Source organism: Martes martes, assembly GCF_963455335.1.
Source record: "Martes martes genome assembly, chromosome: 5".
In the NCBI taxonomy this organism is placed as follows: Eukaryota; Metazoa; Chordata; class Mammalia; order Carnivora; family Mustelidae; genus Martes; species Martes martes.
The window spans coordinates 92,266,132-92,287,983 of record NC_137892.1 but is presented as its reverse complement, the minus strand read 5'-3'; the positions used below and the strand labels follow the sequence as shown (position 1 = coordinate 92,287,983).

At 38.1% G+C, this 21,852-nt stretch overlaps 1 protein-coding gene across 1 annotated transcript in view; it reads right to left on the bottom strand.

Annotated features, from left to right (window-relative positions):
• TRPC7 (transient receptor potential cation channel subfamily C member 7) overlaps positions 1–19,275 on the bottom strand; it is a gene marked incomplete at both ends in the record, with an annotated part of 166,493 nt that extends 147,218 nt beyond the window's left edge. The window contains one exon of the mRNA XM_080804357.1: positions 19,070–19,275. Within this exon, the coding sequence (XP_080660483.1) occupies positions 19,070–19,275 (206 nt within the window). The remainder of the gene's footprint in view (positions 1–19,069) is intronic.
• Positions 19,276–21,852: the final 2,577 nt, after the last annotated feature.

Here is a 21,852-nt window from a genome sequence, read left to right as displayed (position 1 = left end):
CAGTTATATATAGAGAGGAAATGAGCTAATTATTTTATAGATATATTAACTGAAACAGGTCGGAATTGGGCTAAATAGCTCTTCAAAAGTGATTGTTAAGATGACATTCGTGAGGAATCCATCCTTCATTATCCACATTATTTGAGAGCTTTCTAACTTCTAGAAGATATTGTATTCAACTTTCATTCAATGGGTTAATACTTATAATCTAAAAAATGTTACATGTCAAAATATTTTCAGTATGTAAAATACAGAAATAATAGGTCCTATCAATGGTGAAATTTCAGAAAACTATAGATGCCTAAGGTTCCTGTGTAAGGTCTTGAGCTTTGTTTCCTCCTTGGCTCACAGTAGAGTTCATACCATTCTAGTCAAACTTCTTATACTTTAGGTTCAAATCTTCCAGTCCCTCAGTTTTATCACCTGTAAAGTGTAATAACAATCTCTCATGTGTGGAGTTACAGTGAGGATAAAATGAGACAACTCACATGAAGTGCTTACAGCAATGCCAGGCACATAGTCAGAGCTCAGTATACATCAGTTTCCATTAGTGCTTAACAGCTCACTCTGTGACTTAACAGTGAACACACTATTGATCTGTGGTTCTCAGACTTTGTGTGCTCTATTGTCACCTAACCAGCCTGTTGAAAATATAAAATATAAAAATATATGAAAATATATAAAATTGATATATGAAAAAATATAAAATATATAAAAATATGAAAATATAAAAATACAACTTTTTGCCCTTCCCTAGGGAATTTGCATTTTTTTCTAAAGAACTTGTGGTCATTCTGTTGCAGGAAGTTCATAAATCACACTGTGAGGAAACACTGCTCTTGTCTATTGGAAGAGTAATTTGTTTTAGAAACTGCAGCCATGAGTGTGAAAGTTTACTTCAAGTGACTAAACCCCATGCTACTTTGGTTATTGGACAGACCTGTCTTTTTCTCCTAGATAGAAGTAGCAGTATAGTAGTCCGACTTCTTCGTATACTTTTCTTTAATTTAAATTCAATTATCCAATATATAGTACATCATTAGTTTCAGATGTAATGATTTAAGAAAGTGACGCCAAAAAAAAAGTGATATAAATAAGTCCCATAGGAAAAAGAAATCTGGTTGAAATTGCCAGAAGCCACCATGTTAAACTCATACTCAAAAAGAATAGGTGATCTACCTCATCTTGGTTGACGGAGGTGTCACTGCAAAACTTCTCCAGAGTGAACACAGATCTGATAAAAATCTTGTACTCTAGACTGTTCTAAGGTCATGAAAAATTGTGTCTTAATTCAACAGGTGAGGAGTGACTTAACATGGCATTGTGTCTCAAAGTGATGGTAAGAATAATGCTAATTTAATGGTGTTCATTTTATGGAAAATTTTTGATCTTCTTTTTTGGGCTGTAAACTTGTAGATTTCAGTGGTTGTGCCCTTAAAGGACTTACATCCACTATAATTGGCTAGTAACCTATAAAACTTTTCTTTAAAAAGCAAGCAGAAAGTAATGATGTAGATAATTATTTATGCATGGTGATTCCCTTTCAGGGAAGGACTTGCACAGCGGTGACAGTCCCTGACAGACCCCAGATTTCATATCCTTTGGGGTTTGCCTCAGCTGCAGAGAGCCATGTCACCTCACATCACATCATTTCTTGGGCATCCTTTATCTGGGGACGAGCCAGGTGGGAACAATTTAGCCATTTTAGGGACACTCTTATAAGGAACACTTACTGCAGAGCTCATTGACACATTGGCCCAGTTATCAAAGTTTGATTTCTTCCTCTGTCCAATCCTACTTCCTCTCTCTTCCTTTAATAAATGTTGATTGTTAGTAAGTATCTTTCACCTCAAATTCTTAGTTTCTGCTTCCAGGAAATCCAGTCTGCATTAACTGGTATAGGTGTGGTTTGAGAAAGTAGGTGATAAGATGGGGTTTAAGGCTGGATCACTATCTAGATGGCAGTGCAGATCCCATCACTGGTCATTTGTGGAGCATAGACAGCTCCTGAACAAGATGATGGTCAAGTTCCTAAACTTTTACCTGTGTTGAACTGGGAATTTATACTGGTGGAAGAGAATACATTAGCAGGTGTGATGTATCATTCATTTGAAACTTTCAGGAGAAATAATAATGTTAAGCATAGTGGTATTGAATTGCCGTTATTAAATGCCACTGATACCCAAAGAAAGATAATGAGTAGCTAAGGTTCCAGGTGTGAAAGCCAGAGGACCTCTTGGTTGCATATAAAGAAGCTCTTATAAAGTCTAGGGGGAAGATAGAGAAGGTCAAGATCTAAACCTAGGAATTACTATTCAGAGGATTGAATACAGCAATGACTAAATGCCCAACCAAAGTACGTCTATTATGCCAAGTACTTTGGTTGGCAAAGTCCAAGGTTCTGATGGGATGAGGACATCTACATGGATGTCTCTCAAGATTTTGACTTACCATATACCTTTGAACCTTTGAACCTGCAGACATGGTCCATTAATCTCTATCAAGACTTAGTACTACCCATCTCACACTGGAACGCTTTATAAAGACCTCTCATCCATGTAGAATCGTGTGTCTGTCTCAGGACCCATACCACCTTCCTACTGCCAAAGGCCTATAACTAAGTTAGGTTGTACGCGGGCTGTGAACTGACATTAATATCTGAGACCCATAATATAGCAGAGGATGTTCTGAGTCTGATAAGGTAGGAAAGGTGTGACAGTGCTCCAAAGGAGCTACAAGAAACAGCCAACATTTGCTGGAAGGAGTCAGGGGAATAAGTGTGGACCTGAATTCTAAGAATGCTTGATCAAGGGGGTCTGAAATAAAATTTGCATATTGAAGAGTTTATTGACGATGAACTCTAGGAAACAACCTGAGGGTTGCTGAAGGGGACATGGGTGGGGGGATGGGGTAATTGGGTGATGGACATTAAGGAGGGCACTTGAAGTAATGAGCACTGGGTGTTGTATGCAACTGATGAATCATTGAATTCTACCTCCAAAACTAATAATACAGTATATGTTAATTAAATTGAATTTAAATAAAAAAATTTTTAAAAATAAAGAGCTTGCAGATGTGGGGATGCTGGGATGAATATTTTTGGCTGGAAGGCCCATGAGCCAATTATGTTCATGGGACCTAGAGGATACACCTTTTACCAAAGGCATAAGAAATACACTGGTTAAGAGAACACCAGTATTACCACAGTTTACAGTGTAGGTCTTCTTTGCAGGCCAGGGCTGGCAGTAGCACAGTCTGTTACAGGGCTTGGTTCAGACTGCAGTGGGCATATAATAGAACCCTGAAATGATGGAGGCCAGATGGTGGTACTTAAACATCCTAAACCAGTCTGTTGCAGCATTGTCATAACCAGCAAGAATGATGGGGCACTCTCTAACCTACAGAGTAATGGAAATGGTTATTAGAAAATATCATCTCAAAGGAAGTAGATGGGTAACTGACTAAGGTATTATTCAGTTTGTGGCTATAGAAAAATCAAGAAAGGATAACTAGCAGGCTGTGAGTGTTGTACTTCAATAAAAAGTCATGATCCTAAATGCATATTTCTTGGTCCAAGAAGGCTTTCTGAAAAGGCTGCGTACTGTATGATTCTAACTATATGACATTTTTGAAAAGACAAAACTATGAAGACAATAAAAGTGTCAGTGATTGCCAAGGGTTGGCAGAGAGGGAGAGATGAATAGGCAGAGCACAGAAGATTTTTAGGGCAGTGAAGCTCTTCTTAATGATATTATAATGGTGGATACATGTCATTATAAATTTGTCAAAATCCATAGAACGTACAACACCAAGAGTGAACCCTTATATAACCTGTGGACTTTGAGTGATAATGTGTCAGTGTGGGTTCATCATTTGTGACAAATACCCCATTCTGGTGGAGGATAGTGATAGTAGGGAAGGCTGCGCATATGTAGGGACAGGGGATATATGGGAACTCTCTGTACTTTCTGTTTGGTTTTGCTGTTAACCTAAAACTGCTTTTAAAAATAGAGTCTTCATAGGACAAGTCATGATTCCTAGTCCAGTTTTGGGATCTTATCCAGTTTTCAGTTCTGGAAGCCATTATTGAAGTGTTGGGCAAATTCCTAGGAGAAAGAATATCTAGGTTCTTTATGTGTTAATGGTTCCTCTAGCCCTTCTCCAAAGGATCCTGCAGTCATTTACTTAAATAACTTTTCATTAGGGAAAGGGGAATGCTCAGGAATTTTGAGATCTGTTGGACTCAGGGTCTGAGTTGACATTAATATCCAGGGACTCAGTGCTTCATCATGGTCCCCTTGTTAGAGTGGTGGCATAGAATGACTGGGTAATAAATGGAATGCTGGCCAACACTGAGCTTGCAGGAAGTCCACTGGGTCCATGAACCCACCTGATGGCCATTTCCCTGGTCCCGGGATATTAAGTGACTTTGGCATACTTGGCAGTTGGTACAGACTCCACATTGGGTCATAGTCATGTGGGGTAAAAACTATAATAGCAAGGTAAACAAAGTGGAAGACTTTTGAAACTTTCCCCCACACTCCCTACACAGCCAAGGAAGTAAAGTAAAAAAACAGTATGACATCCTGGAGAAGGAAAATAGTGAAGATTAATGGTACCCTTTAGGATTTAAAGGATACAGAGGTTATAGTCTCTAGGTATCTCTATTTAATTGGTCCGTTTATGCTTGCAGAAGCCAATGTCCCCAGGGTGATAAGTGTAGACTCCTGCAAGTTGAAGCAAATATTAGCCCCAGTCACAGGCACTGTACTTTTTGGAGTAGATTAATAGGCCACAGGTATGTTGTAATTATTTTGGAGAATATGTTATTTTCTATGGCAAATTAAATGAGGATCAGATATTCACATGGAATAGATAGATGCTTGAAAACTTATGTTAACTGTCCTACTTATTGTAATAATATAGAATAAAGAGATCTGAACTGCCTGAGCATACTGTAGAGCATCATATTAATTTATTTAAGTTGTTTGTTGATGATGTTTTAAGTTGTTGTTGATGATGTTATGTTGATTGGACCCGATGGTGGTCAAGACACATATACTCTAGAAGATATGAGATGAAACCTGTGAAGATTAATGCTTTTTTTTACAGCTGTCAAATTTTTTAGGCATCCAGGAATTAAGAACATGCTTGTCCATCACCTCCTAAGTGAAAGACCAGTCATTGTGTCTTGCAGTCTCCTATCCCAAGAAATGTGTGTGTTATTTCTAAAACTAAGTAGCATGTATTGTGTCTTCTGCATGGTCATCTGGATTTGATCTGAGATCATAGCCTAATTTTTATGCATTAGCCAGTTTTTCTGCACTAAGCAGGGTACTGCTACCTCAGTCAGTATTTTTTCGTTTGCCGTTCCCCTCATTCCCTTGGCCCTCGTTCACTCCCACCTCCACCCCCAGCCCAGCTACTTCTCCTGTAGTGTTCCTATGGTTCTTTTTACATCTGTCTTAACAAGAGGTATGCCTGTTCTTACTTACACAGAAAACATTGTTCCAGATTCAGTCAACTGGGTTCATGTTCCCCCGTGTAGTTTTTAAGGCTATTTACTTAAATATCTGGTGTATTTTATTGTAACAGACACTGTTTTGCCAGCATTGCCTATTTCAGTGGCACTTCACAATCTAGTTTAAAAAGGAAATTGGGCATTTTAAATGGAAAAGAAAAACAAGTAAAAAAAAAAAAACAGAAAACAAATGTGTTAGGGTTCTGGAGTCAGCAAATTCTACAGCTAAGGGTTCTGCTCCAGCCTGTATTACAGGAAGTATGGAATTTGACAGCTTTGAGTGGAGCCCGAGCAGGAAAAAAAGTCTACACTGGGATCAAGCTGTAGTGCAAGTGGACCTTCTTTTGGGACACACGGTCTGGCAGACCAAAGAGTATTTAGGGATTATCATTGGTGGGAAAAGATGTCATGTATAGTTTGTGTTAAGCCTCAGTGAAAGCATCATAATGTGGGCCTTTGGCTTTCTGGAGTATGGTCTTAACCATTTGCTGTGGAGAATTACATACCTTTTGAAAACAACTTCTGGTGCTGGTTGAGACCTGATTAGTGACCCAGTATGTGATCTATTCTGGGAATGTTCCATGTGCACTTGAGAAGAATGTGTATTCTATTACTTCTATTACTTCAGGATGGAATACTCTGAATATCTGTGAAGTCCATCTGGTCCAGTGTGTCATTCAGAGTCTTTGTTTCATTGTTGATCTGCTTAGATGATCTGTCCATTGCTGTGAGTAGGGTGTTACAGTCCCCTAATATTATTGTATTAATCAATGTGTTTCTTTAATTTTGTTATTAATTGGTTTATATAATTGGCTGCTCCTAAGTTAGGGGTAAAAATATTTACAATTGTTAGATATTCTTGTTGATGAGACCCTTAAATATGATATAGTATCTTCTTCATCCTGTATTACAGTCTTTGGTTTAAAATCTAATTTGTCTGATATAAGGATTGCTATCCCATCTTTCTTTTGATGTCTATCAGCCTGATAAATGGTTCTCTACCCCCTCACTTTCAGTCTGGAGGTGTCTTTGGGTATAATCAGCTAATCTTTGACAAAGCAGGGAAAACTATACAGTGGAAAAAAGACACACTCTCTTCAACAAACAGTGTTGAGAAAATTGGACAGTGACATGTAGAAGAATGAAACTGAACCATGTTCTTACACCATACACAGAGATAAACTCAAAATGGATGACAGACCGATATGTGAGACAGGAATCCATCAAAATCCTAGAGAAGAATACAGGTAGCAACCTCTTTGACCTTGGCCATAGCAGCTTCTTGCTAAATATGCCTCCAAAGACAAGGGAAACAAAAACAAAAATGAACTATTGGGACCTCGTTAAGATCAAAATCTTTTGCACAGCGAAGGAAACAGGTGACAAAACCAAAAGACAACCTACAGAATGGGAGAAGATATTCAAATGTCTTATTAGATAAAGGGCTAGTTTCCAACTCTATAAAGAACTTGTCAAACTCAACACCTAAACCCCCCCCCCCCCACCGAAGAATCCAGTCAAGAAATGGGCAGAAAACATAAACAGATATTTCTCCAGAGAAGACATACAAATGGCCAACAGACATATGAAAAAATGTTCAACATCACTTGGCATCAGGGAAATACAAATCAAAACCACAATGAGATACCACCTCACACCTGTCAGAATGGCTAAAATTAACAGTTTAGTAAACAGCACATGTTGGCGAGGATGAAGAGAAAGGGAAACCCTCCTACACTGTTGGTGGGAATGCAAGCTGGTACAGCCACTCTGGAGAACAGTATGGAGGTTCCTCAAGAGGTTAAAAATATCCTAAAACCCAGGAATTGCACTTCTAGGTATTTACCCAAAGGAGGCAAACATTGTGATCTGACTGGGCACCTGTACCCCAGTGTTTATATAGCAATGTCCACAATAGCCAAACTATGGAAGGAACCCAGATGTCCATTGACAGATGAATGAATAAAGAAGTTGTGGTGTGTGTATATATATATATATATATATATATATATATAGTATTCCATTATATATAATAGAATATTACTCAACCATTAAAAATGATGAAATCGTACCATTTAAATGATGTTAAGAGTCTGCCTTTGGCTTAGGTCATGATCTCGGGGTTCTGGGATTGAGCCCCACATTGGGCTCCCTGCTCATTGGATAGTCTGCTTGTCCCTCTGTTCCTTCCTCTTGACTCCTGCATGTATTCTGTCTATCTTTCTCTCTCACATAAATAAAATCTTAAAAAAAGATGGCCTTGAAAGATAAGGTAAATCCTGTTAGTGCTCAGAGGATTGGTGGGCCTTGTTCTCCCTTTTGCATGGAAAGAGAACCAACCTGGGGTTAAATATATATAAACTCATGGACAATGATGAATGGCATGGAAAAAGAAAGAATGGAAGATTATTGACAAGAAAGTCTGGGTTAGAGACATGTGGCTGGACATATGGGAGTGATGTGAATGGTGAAGATCATTTTACCATGTGTTTATGTCCACAAGGTAGCATCCACAATAAAACTGATACTTAACAACCAGGTAAACAAAATTACTTTCCAGCTGATATCAGCCAGTCTCTGTCATCATCCACATAGTGCTGGAACAGTAGGCACATGGATGATGTTGGCAAAGATTAAAGATATACAAGACCCCAAGAGACTGGACTCCCATTTATGAAGACTTATTTATCTGTGCTCACCACTGAATATCCAATATGCCAGCAACAGAGAACAGTGTTAATATGACACCATTACTCAAGAAGACCAAATAGCCTGTAGGTGGCAGGTGGACTACATTGGGCTTATTTCATCCCAGAAGGGTTATATTTTCTTATGTCTTACAGGAATGGACATGTATTCTGGGTGAGTTTGCCTTTCTTGTCCATATGGTCTTTGCCAACAGGACTGTCCAAGAGCTTATAGTACATTTGATTCATTGGCATAGAAAGCTGTGTAACATTATATCAGACTAGGGCACCCACTTCATTGCAAAAGAGGTTCATGAGTGAATCTATGGTGAGGTTCACTGACCATATCACATTCTATTCCACTCAAAAACTGCTAGCATGATAGATCATTGGAAGCTCAGAGGCAATGGCCTACACAGATGGGATGCTATCTTCTAGAATACTCTATATGCATTGAATCAATGACCTTCCTCTGTAAGAAGAATACATGGACACAGGGTCAAGGGGTGGAAATAGTAATGACTCTACTTACCATCACTCTCATTGACTCATTGGGAGTTATGTGTTTCCTTTCCCCATACTTATGGGTTCCGCTGGGTTATAGGTCCTGATCCCCATGGGGGTACTTTGGCTCAAGGGGACACAGAAAAGTCCCAATGAATTATAAGCTTCATTTGCCAATTTTCACTTCAGTTGTCAACCTCGTTGTGTTTGGGAATCAAAAATAAGAATATGAGTCACTATCTCAGTGAGGTAGTTGATCATTTGGAGGACTTAATGGAGGAAAGAAGGAATGTAGTAGAACTCAGTTGATTCACTTGGGCCTAACTTAATACTCTCTCACACAATTATGACTGTAAATGGGCTTGTATAGTGACTGGCCAAAGGGCATGGTGACGCCAGGCTCAAATCCTTTGGGCTGGTAACACTAACAAGTAAGTAGCCAGGCCAGCAGTAGTGCTAGCTAATGGTTAATGGAACCTAAAAAGAAGAGTGGAAGAAGAAAATAATGAGTATGAGTTGGGACTCTGAGACCCACTTCCATTTTAGGCACCGTGGTTATCTCACTAACATCTCTCTTCCAAGCTTTTTTCATGAAGAGAAGTACACCACATATCCGGAGGAGCTTCTCATCCGTTATGGAGAAGGAGATTGAAGTAGAAAAAGAGGTGGATGGGCCACTCAACTTCCCATCAAGGAAGGACTTTTTGCCCAGCTGAGGGTATTCCGATCAGCAGACATATTTCAACTTCTTCAGAGGCTACATCAGTTCTAGAGACCAATTTTGCATGAGCTCACATCCTTGTTGGGGAAGCTTTTGTCTGGTGACTAATTGAGGAGGCGAATATACCAGCCATATGGCTTGCCAGAGGACCATGCTCACTTCAGAGCACCCTGCCAGGTTGGCAGAGGTTTGATCAGGCCTGCATTTTCCCTCTGTCCAGTCCTACTTCCCTTCCTTCAAAAATGTTGATGACATGTAAATGTATTGCACCACCCAAACTCTATCTCTGATCTGTTTCTGGGGAAGTCAGCCTGTGGCAGTGACTTACAGGAATGTAATACAAAACAGGTTTAGAGATAGGCAAAAAATAATAGGACAATAATAAAGATAGGGACATAAACTGCTTAAATTAAGCTACTATGCAGATATTTCTTTTGAGTTCTATCTGCAGGACCTAGAGAAGCTCCAGATATTCTGGAAGCCAGAGTGAAGTAAAAACAAGCCTAATAACTAGTGGAAACCATGTCTTTAGGGGAAGGAAAAAAATTCCTCATCCTAAGAGCAGAGAATTTTTTTTTTTTTTTTTTTCTGAGAAAGGACACTGTGTAATGAAATGAACAACCTTAACAATTACAGTTGTGCTGCTTGGTTAACTGAATGGCACAATGCCATTTGTTACATTTATTTCAAATGGAATTACAATCAATCACATTCTCCTAAGCAGGTTTATTGTTTGTCATCCACAATCCACTGGCTCTGGATCAGTGGGCATGTATTAGTCATTGGCTCAATTATCCAAGGGTGTTTGGTTAAGATGGTTTAATTGGAGATGGAGTATGCAGAACCACAGTGGCTAATGGTCATTATTATTGTTTATTTCATCCTCTTGTGCATCAGGATGTTTGCCTGAGCTGACTTATTTTTCCTTTTGATTCTTCCCCAAATGGTGATGCTACCCAGCGCAGAAGAGGACACTGGCAAGTAGGCGAAGGGGACAAAGAAGGGGGAAGAAGGAGAAGAAACAAGTGGAACAGGAAGGGCCTAGAGAGTCTTCGGTTGGATAATTTTTTCTTGAGTACCTGAATCACAAGTCAGTCAAGTTGTCTGATTTTTGAGCCCTTGATTTTCTAGGAAACTGAAGAGAGATGCATTATTGGTTTCCTTATGGGAAAATGATCTTGTTTGATTTGACTAATTCTGAAAATAAATCATTTCTTTAAAAAATCAAAACATTGGTTTTATGGGAAATATTGAATCTTTAAAACTAGGGTTATATTTGGATTTTGCTAGATTAGGATATATAAATAATAATTGTAATGGATTTCTTAAGGTATAAAATGGAGTTTTATATTTATTAAAGTTCATATTTTTAAAAACATTACATTAAAATGTAGCACCTCGAGATGAAAGGATTATTGAATATAAACTTTATGCTTTGGATCCAAGTGTTTGAATTTTAAAGGATTATTTGTTCTGTTTTTATTATTATGTTAGTCACCATACTGTACATCATTAGCTTTTGATGCAGTGTTCCATGATTCATTGTTTGCGTATAGCACCCTGCGCTCCATGCAATACATACCCTCCTTAGTACCCATCACCGGGCTAACCCCCACCCCACCGCCCCCAAACCCTCAGTTTGTTTCCCGGAGTCCATAGTCTTTCATGGTTCATCTCTCCCTCCGAAATCCCCCCTTCATTTTTCCCTTCTTTCTCCTAATGTACTCCATGTTATTCCTTATGTTCCACAAGTGAAGTGAAACCATATGATAATTGACTTTCTCTGCTTGACTTACTTCATTTAGCATAATCTCCTCCAGTCCCATCCACGTTGATGCAAAAGTTGGTTGTTCATCCCTTCTGATGCCTAAGTAATATTCCATTGCATATATGGACCACATCTTTTTTATCCATTTGTCTGTTGAAGGGCATCTCCGCTCTTTCCACAGTTTGGCTAGTGTGGACATTACTGCTATGAACGTTGAGGTGCACATGGCCCTTCTTTTCACTATATCTGTATCTTTGGAATATACCCAGTAGTGCAATTGCCAGGTCATAGGGTAGCTCTATTTTTAATTTTCTGAGGAAACTCCACACTGTTCTCCCAAGTGGCTACACCAACTTGCATTCCCACCAACAGTGTAAAGAGGGTTCCCCTTTCTCCACATCTTCTTCAACACTTGTTGTTTCTTGCTTGTCAATTTTTACCATTCTAACTGGTGTAAGATGGTATCTCAATGTGGATTTGATTTGAATTTCCCTGAAGATTAATGAGTCCATTTATAACAGCACCAAAAATCATAAGATACCTTGGAATAAACCTAACCAAAGAGGTAAAGGATCTGTACTCTAGAAACTACAGAACACTTATGAAAGAAATTGAGGAAGACACAAAAAGATGAAAACCATTCATGCTTATGGATCAGAAGAATAAACATTGTTAATATGTCTGTGTGTCCAAAGCAATCTGTACTTTCATTGCCATCCTGATCAAAATACCAATAGCATTTCCCAAAGTTCTGGAACAAACAATCCTAAAATTTGTATGGAACCAGAAAAGACCCTGAAAAGGAAATATTGAAAAAGAAAAACAAAGTTGGGGGCATCACCTTGCCTGATTTCAAGCTGTATTTTAAAGCTGTGATCACCAAGACGGCATGGTACTGGCACAAAAACAGACACATAGACCAGTGGAACAGAATAGAGAGCCCAGATATGGACCCTCAACTCTATGGTCAACAAGTCTTCGAAAAAGCAGGAAAAAAGATCCAATGGAAAAAAGACAGTCTCTTTGATAAATGGTACTGGGAAAATTGAACGGCTATATATGGAAGAATGAAACTTGACCATTCTCTTACACCATACACGAAGATAAACTCATAATGGATGAAAGACCTCAATGTGAGACAGGAATCCATCAAAATCCTAGAGGACAACATAAGCAGTAAACTCTTTGACATCGGTCATAGCAACTTCTTTCAAGACACATCTCCAAAGGCAAGGGAAACAAAAGCAAAAGTGAACTTTTGGGATTTCATTAATATAAAAGGCTTCTGCAGAGCAAAGGAAACAGTCAACAAAACAAAGAGGCAACCCATGGAATGGGAGAAGATATTTGCAAAGTTGTCTCTTTAGGTTTTTTGTTTTTGTTTTTGTTTTGTTTTCTTTTCTTTTTGTATCTAGACAACTTTATAAACTCTGAATACTTATATTAGAAAGTAAGTGACAAGGTACAAGTCAAACCCAGAGTAAACAGAAAAGACATAATAAACATAGAAATTAATAAAACTGAAACCAGACAATCAAGAGAGAAAATTTCCTAAAAAATAATTGAATTGATAAACACCAAGAATGAGAAAAAAATAAGTGAGGATACAAGTTACCAATATTATGAATAAAAGAGGTGACATTACTAAAAATAGCTACTGATCTTAGAAGGATGATTAGGGAATATTATAAAGAGTTTACACCAACAGATTTGACCACTTAGATGAAATGGACAAATGCCTCAAGAAATAAAACTTACCAAAACTGACCTAACATTTACACTGAATATTTTTGGCAAATATACTACCTAGATGATGTTTTGTACTTCTACTGCTTTCCTCCAGGAGGCACATGTTATAAGATTACCCCACTCTAAGATATGCCAGGTTTGATTACCTGGTTAAAGTGTAGAACATCAGACATGTCCATTATAAAAACACATTTTCCTTTTACCTCCACTAATTTCTGGGGTGATACTTTTGAGACTGTGTAGGTATCCTGTCCCCCAACAATCTTTCACCCAGTGGTTTCAGCAGTCATTTATCATCCTAGCTGGAAAAATTGATAATTAATAATTGATACATAGGGCACCTGGGTGGCTCCGTCGATAAGTGGCTGACTTTGCATTTCAGCTCAGGTCATGATCTCTGAGCAGTGGGATTGAGCCCTACAGCAGGCTCCATGCTCAGCAAGGAATCTGCTTGAGGATTCTCTCTCTCCCTCTCTCTCTGCCCCGCGTCCCACTTGCAAGTGCTTTCTCTCTCTCTCTCATGAATAAATCTTTACAAAAATAATTGATACTTAACTGATTATATGAGGTAAAATGCAGATTTTCTAATTGTGTTACCGCATCTACATTTTTTGGCTACCATTCTTTTATAAAAAGAGCTTTCTTCTCTGTCTTGATCTCTCTTGATGCCCACCCCCCCAACCAATCCCATCATTGTGAACTCATGAATTCAGTTTTTATTCAACATGTTATAATCAATTATCATCATTCTTTTTAATGTGTCACTTGTACCAAGCCAGCTTTTGTACTTTTCTTTTTAATGAACCCATTAGTCTTTGTGCACCTACTAGCTTTTTAACGTGAGATTTTTCAGGCTTACCTTGTAAATTCCCTGCCCTGGGCCTAGAAATAACCATTTTTCTAAGAAGCACTTTAGTCGTGATCAGTGTTTAGAAACCAGATATAGGCGCCATGTATACTCAGCGCTACTGAAGTGGATTTGCTTTAAGGTCTTTCAGAGAACAGAGCTCGAAGTGTGTATGTGTGTTCGTGGTATCTATCAATATGTATGCATACATAATGAGCTTGTATTGATACCTCTCATTGAAATCCAACCCTAATATCCTTTGTCCTCACCTAGGAATGTAAAAACCCTACTTCCTGAAAACAACATATTTACTCATTTGTTGTATCCTATTATACACACAAAACAGTTGCATAATTATATCACCCATACCACCACCAAGAACAAAGCTGCTAAGCAAATGTCCATAGTTCCTTGCCACTTATTTTTTTACTTATAATATATTCTCTTTAGGGTGTATAGTCAAAGTCCTGTACTCAAAAGTTACTTGAATTTTTTTTTCTCTGTGTGATTATTATCAATTTGGCGTGCAGCTGGGTTATTTTTTCTGTTTGCATTTAAATTTAATGTCTGTATTTTTGTGTTTTTATTATATTTTTTAACATTTAAGATATTTATGTGGTTCAAAATGAAAAGTACGTAAAAATGGTCCACTAAAAGAAATCTCACTTTCTTCTCTATATCTTCCACACTATCCCTACATACCTGGTAGTAAATATTTTCATTAATTTCTGATTGATATATCCTGTTCCATTTTGCAAAGAAAAGCAATTTCCCCTTCTTTCTCACATAATCGGCAGATATGCACACCATTTGTATCCTGGGCTCATGGAGAGCCTCTTTATTTTGCCTTTTTAGCTACATTGTAGACCATCCTATGGAGCAGTCTATTTAAGTCCATCACTCTCCTTTGAGCCATTGTTTAGAATGACTGCAAAGTTTTGTTATTATAACTTATTCCTGAATATAAACCTTGTACCTATGCTCTTTGGTATTTGTGGAGGTGTGTCTTGGGGCAGATTTCTAGAAGTAGAGTTTCCAGTTCAAAAAGTAAATGCATATATAATTTTGTTAAATATCATCAAATTCCCTTGAGAGGGATTGTTATCATTTTGCATTTCTAGGAGAAACTTATAAAAATAACTGAATTGTCACAGCCTTGACAAAAATGTTATTTAGATTTTGGACTTTCTACCAATCTGATAGATGAGAAATGGTCTCTCAATAAAGTTCTCATTGACATTTTATTACGAGTAAAGTTGAATATGTTTTCTTGTATTTAAAGGCCATTTTTATATTTTTTAGTGAACTGTTTGAGAGTTTTTCTCATTATATATAGTATTTTGCAATTTTTTCTTTATTTTTAAAAAATTATTTATTTATTATAGATGTTAGCCTTTTGACCATCATATAAGTCTCCTGATTTTTTTACTGGTCTTTTGACTTTGCATATGGTGTTCTGCCATATAAAAAATACTTTATTTTTATATAATTGATATATAGATCTTTTCTTTCATTGTTTCTGGATTTTGGATTATAGTTTCTAACTTTCTTCATGCTCAGGTCAAGAGATAAATCAGCCATGTTCATTTTTTACATTTAGATCTCTGATCCACTTGGAATTTGATCTGGCAATTGTTACTAGATATGAAACTAATTGTTTCCTCAAATGACTATCAAGTTGTCCCAAAACCATTTATTTTAAAGCTCCTTATTTTCCAAAACAGAAGGATTGTGAGGCACAGAATTCATTTTGTGAGTAGTGGATAACTGAGAAGCCAAACAAGCTCAGAGACTGACAACCGCAGGAAACCACCATCAGCCCTGGGCTAAAATATCCAAGAGAGAAGGGAATGTTCCTGAAGCCCAGTGTTTAGGGCCACCAGCAAATGCAGCAATCATGGCTGTCTGTCCAGTAAGATCTGAAGCCCTCCAGGAGCTGCACTTGCTGCCTAAGTATAGAAAGAAGTAGAAAAATGCTTCCTTTCTTCCTGACCTCCAGTCTCCCACCAATGGTTCCTATTGGCCAAATCCAGATGAAAGTCAGTTACTGGGAAGCCTGGGACAGGCACCCTATAGAGCATAACTCTCTTGCAAAATAGAACAGAGATAGAAGGGAGCAACAATTGCTCTGGGAATAGGTGTGCCTGGGTGGCTAGGTGGTTGAGCATCCAACTCTTGATTTTGGCTCAGGTCATGATCTCAGGGTTTTGAGATCAAGCCCTGGGTATGGCTCCGTGCTCAGTGCAGTCTGCTTCTCCCTCTCCCTCTGTTCCTCCCATGTGCTCTCTCTTTCTTTCTCAAATATGTAAATAAATGAAATCTTGAAAAAAAAAAAAAAGAGTTCCTCTGAGGACAAAGGGGAAACACAGTCCTCTAAAAAAATTAAGAAAAATTCTTTATCTTTTCATTACAATGAATTCCCAGAAGATAACATGTAACTTATTAATACTCCAGTAGCCAAATTCCTCTAAGTAAATTTTAAAAGGTATACATGGATTTAAAGATAGACTCTAACACAATCTTCTTATAGTTCAATCATCTCTCTTGAAAATTATCTGGATCAGTAAGCAATTTATTATGTATGTGTGTGGCATGAAGCAGAACTGAGGAAATTAAGAATATAGGGATGGAACTAGAAAGATTTTACTTACTTATTTTTATTATGTTATGTTAGTGCAACTTTGCCTAAAGAGGCAAAAACAGAACAGAGAAGCTTGTGAGCCTTGAAAGGATCTTGGATCAGAAAGTAAAAAACAAAACCAATAAAAGACATTTGGGGAACATTTGAAGAAATGTAAATATGAACTGAATAACCTCATTTTATTGAGTCTTTTGGGTGTGGTTAATGCCTCTCAGTTATGTAAGAGAATGTCCTTTTCTGGAAATGGATGCTGAAGTATTTTTAGTGATGAAGTATTTATGGATGATGTCTGCAACTTATTTTCAAATGGCAGAGAGACGGACAGAGAGAGACAGAGAGAGAGGTGCAAAGTGAGAACAACTGGTGAATTTAGGTAAAGGGAATGGGGTTATTTTTCTATTCTTTAGCATTTCTCTGGGTTTGGAATATCTCAAAATAGCAAATTGGGAGGAAAAAAAACACGCTCCCTCTGGATAGATAATTAGGATAATTTTCTTGATTCCTAGTTAGACCCTAGGAATCATAGAAGCATCAGGCACATTGATTTAATTCTTAGTACAGCCAGCACTATTATTACTATCACTGTTTTGCTGGGCCAGGGAAAAAAACAAGGTTAAATAATGTTGCTGGTATTGCAAGAGTTGTAAGAGCAGTAAGAGGTGGATGGAGGGCAGTGATCAATTCTACGGCCTGTGTTCTAAACCTCTATTTCTTACAGTTTGGCTACCCAGGTGCTTGAATTCCTCTTTTTTTTTTTTTTTTTTTTTGGTTGGTGATTTTGTTTTCCTTTGCATAGTAAATGTTTTCTCCATAGGTAGACCAGAGTTAAATTCTGCCCGTTCCGTATTAGACTTATGACAGTCAAGCAAAAATTGCACTGAATGAAGTTCTGAAGTTGAACAGGTAGCAAAGTCTTTATTCAAGGCTACTACAGTAAGAGGAGAGGCTGGAACCTGATCCGAGTTCTACTCCAGTGACACATGAGGCTGGAACATTTTTAGCAGCCAGGATGGTGGGTGAGGAGGATCACAGGGTGTGTGTATTTGCTAATTGGTCTTCTCTAAAGGAAAAATAAACTTTCTGTATCCTTGTGACAGGAGATAGTTTTACAACATGGAGGAGGGTGTCTGGGATGTTAGTCTCCTCTCTTCCCACAGAAACTAGGAGATAGGGATGCTATCTACCTTGATAATTACATTTCAAAGGGATGTCTTTCTCCTTGAGAAAGACATTACAGAATTATAAAACTAGTAAGAAGCTTTTTAACAGATTTACATCTCACAGAAGCAGAGAGAAAGGATTTACAGTGACAAGTTTTCTAAAATAAATGCTCTCAGAAAAGGCAAGCACGTCTAACATTTAGTCAAGTTAGGACAATGATAGGGCCATTTTGTTCATGATGTTGTAAGTTTACCAAGGTCTTACTGAGAGATAAGCAACTTAGGTGTCCCACCACAGCCCTCAGTCCTGACTTGATCTTAAACTGCTCATGACTGTAGACAAGTCCTTCTTTTCCTTTGGAAAATAGGAGTACTTTCCCTCCTCTGCTCATATACTTTTCTTCTCCTCACCTTAGTTCTGCTGAGTGTTCCCTTTTCAGACCCATGATTCCCCTCTCTCACTTTCTTCCAGAATTTTTAGTCCTCCTTTCCCCCTTCTCCTTTGTTTCTAGGGAGAGACGATCTATTCGATCCCTTCCAGTTCTAATTCTCTGTGGGTCTCTCTCAGTGTGCACCCAGGAAGAAGTAAGTAGGACTGTACCACTACACTAAAGAGTCTGGCTCTTGGGGCGCCTGGGTGGCTCAGTGGGTTAAGCCTCTGCCTTCGGCTCAGGTCATGATCCCGGGGTCCTGGGATTGAGCCCCGCGTCAGGCTCTCCGCTCGGTAGGGAGCCTGCTTCCTCCTCTCTCTGCCTGCCGCTCTGCCTATTTGTGATCTCTGTCTCTATCAAATAAAATCTTTAAAAAAAAAAAAAAAGAGTCTGGCTCTTTTCAGAATTTCTTAAGAGGTGATGATTGGAAAAATTTTCTCTAGTGCCATAAGAGGAGCAGGGTGAATTGCTGATGGGCAGGAATTATGGAATCAGAGCAATGTGGTCCCAGATTTGCAATTTGCTGTGTAGCTTTGAAAAAGCCTGTTAACTTCGCTAAGCTTCAATGCATTTGTTTGCAAACTAGGGGTAATTAATATAGTGCTAACCGTAAGCGTTCACTAAGGTAATGGCTGTAAATCCAGTGTCGAGTATTTAGTAACTAATCACTTTTTCTGTGGGGAGAAAAACAAACACAAAGTTTTGCCATATTTAATATCAAGAGCTGCTTTGAGAAGATTTAAGGCAACATTTTCTCAGGTAGAGCATGTGAGTACTTTCTTTTTGTGTTAGATCTGCCCTCACAAATGGGTGTGGTAAATTTATGTTGTATCAACTTAGGTAAAACTACATTTCCCAGAATTCCTTTCTATGAGTACTTCCAAGTCATTTGGACCATACAAGGCATTTTGCAGGGGACATGGCAGGTAGAATTGAAGCAGCAGCCATATTCTGTATGCCCAGGAGGTCAGCATAGGGCAGGAGGTGTTGCTGCAGCCCCCTACAGGTTGTCACATGTGTTAGATGATCTGCTGGCTCACCTCCAGCTCTCTGCTGCTTTTCTCTCTCCAAGTTTCTCTGATTCTTGGATCAGACCTGTGCTTAGCTCTGTGATGAAGGGTGCCAGCTTCCCCTGCAGGATACCGCCATCAACACAGCAGGAACTTGGAGGCAGCAAGAGCCTGCAGTGGGTACTAGTTCTTTCTATGCGTTCTGATAGTATCCAGTTTCTCCTTGCTTCCGCCATTGCCCATCTGTCTGCTCTTCCTGATGCCTTTGTCTGCAAATTCAGGCTCCAGTACCAGAAGCAGGTGGAATAGTTTCACAGAGACTCCTTAACCTGCTCCGCTGGTTGTAAAAAGTCAAATGCATATGATTCATCTCTTACTGCATCTGATTTGTCTTCGTCATTTAGTTTTTGTGATTGAGCCTTGTCAGATACAATCCGTACTGAGTTTCATCAGAGAGCTACTTAGCTCAAGCTTGATATCTTTCAGTTACTAGGAAAATTCAAGTAAAAAATTGATCTATCACCATGGGATGAAGTAAAATCAAGTAAAAAATCAAAGTAAAATCAAGTAAAAAAAAATCTCATTTCCTAGGGAATGAGAAAGGAGGCTCTGTGCCTGGGCCTTCAAGTTCTCCTCCCCTGGAGAGAGAGAGAGAGAGAGAGAGAGTGTGTGTGTGTGTGTGTGTGTGTATTTCCTATTTCTAATTCCTTTGAATCAGACTAATTCTAGGGTGGTGTTTTCACTCCATCAGCGATTACAAGTTCTAATGATAGCCTTTCCTAATGTGGTGACAGAATATCACATAACTTTGCTGATGTTGCTTTGGTAATTTCTAATCCAGGCTTTGAATGATTTATGTAGTCAGTATGTGCAAAAATGCTAGTTTTCATGTTTTGAGGATAATAGGCAACAGTAGTACCTTTTACAAGATAAGATATACAGTATAAAATATAATAAAAAAAATCTGAGTAAAAGTATTAGTTCAGAGAGGCAGTAGACTCTCCACATGTTCGGTAAAAGATAGTCAAATCAAAATGACCCCTTTGGATGTTTTAACTAGGGAACTGGAAAAGGAGCTTCCTTGGGAGCACTGAACACCTGGAGAAACCAAGCATGAGAAACTAGAAGCTAGTTGCTTTGCTTGGCCTCCTCTGCTGTGATGCTCTGTTTGAACCTGAAACCCATAGTGCAGGTTTGAAAACGGGTGCCTTATGACTGGGTGGAAAACCCAAGAGGAATTCACTTTGTTATGTTGAAGAGCAGATGTTAGTATAGTAAGAATACCAACAATGAAACAAATATAAAGAAAACCTAAAAAACCCCAAACATTAGCTATAGCTATGTGGTCTTGCTTAATGCCAAGTGCTGTGTATCATCTCATTTAATTCTCACACAGCCTTGGGAAAAAGACAGTTTCCATTCTGACTTCGAGGAAACTGTGACACACAAAGGTTGTGTCACTTCCTTAAGGTCACAAGGCTATTAAATGATGAGCGAGAATCCCCACGGGACTCTGCTTGACTCCCCAGGCTACCTTTTTAAGTTCTTTTTCTTTACTCACACGGAAGAGGCCCTTTGCTGTGTCCCTTTCCAAAAGGTTGGCAATATATGAAAAACCCTGTGAGGGCTGGACATAGGGACTTTGAAAAGTTGCCATTTTGCTATGGATTTTGGATGCTGTTTTCCTGTATTTAGAGAATTCAGTGTTTGGTATTGATTCCTTGGTGGAAACTTCTTTTATGGTGCAGAACTTTGTCAATTCTTGTGAATTATGCATGTGTGCTTGAAAAGAACATGTTTACTCTATTTGTAGGATATGTCTGCAGGATCAGTATTGTTTATTTTGTTGTTCAAACTTGTCTTATTTTATTTATTTATTTATTTTGCCTGCTTGATGTGACAGTTTTGTAGAGAAATGTGTTAAAATATCCCATGGTGATAGATCAGTTTCCCTTTTCAAGTCTACTTACTCTGTTTTTTTTTTTTTTTTTTTTTTTCCTTAAATAACGTTTTGAGACTGTATGGTTGCATTTATACCAGATTGGTGTTTTTGTATCTTCCTGATGAATTTTTTTCTTCATGAAGTAAGACCCTATTTTATCCCTAAAGTTTCATTTTGCTTAGTATAATTTGATAATATCATATTACCTTTCTGTTACTACTTTTTCCTTTATCTTTCTTTACTAAACTTTTAAAAATAGTGTAAAAAGAGGTTTGTTACTGTGTGTGTGTATGTGAGAGAGAGAGAGAGAGAGAGAGAAAGAGAGAGATGGTGGTGTTTTGCTTATACAGAATAGCAAAAGGGTAATGATAGTCAAAACTACCCAAAGGAGAAAAATATGGTGGAGGGGATTGGTCTAACTGATATCAAGATTCATTTTAAAACTATAAAAATAATTCAGTGAGATATTAGTATATGGATAGAGAAATAGACCAGTGAATCTATATAGAAAAATCCAGAAATAGACTTCACATACATGGAAAACTTGATTTCAGACAAAATTGGAATTGCAAATCAGTGGGAGAAGGGATGAGCTTTTTAATAAATGGTACTGTGTTCGTTTAAATATTAAATATACATGATGGGATTCCTTCTTGAAATACCACAAAAAATTAGGGTGAAATTCAAACCATATAACTTTAGGGAACAATATTGGAGAATATATTATGACTTTGGAGTAGGAAATGATAGAAAATAGTGGCTAAAATTCTAAACTACAAAGGAAATATAGTTATATTTGATGACAGTAAAAAATTTTGCCATGAACAGAGTGAAAAATGAGAGAGATATTTATAGCGTATGTACTTGACAA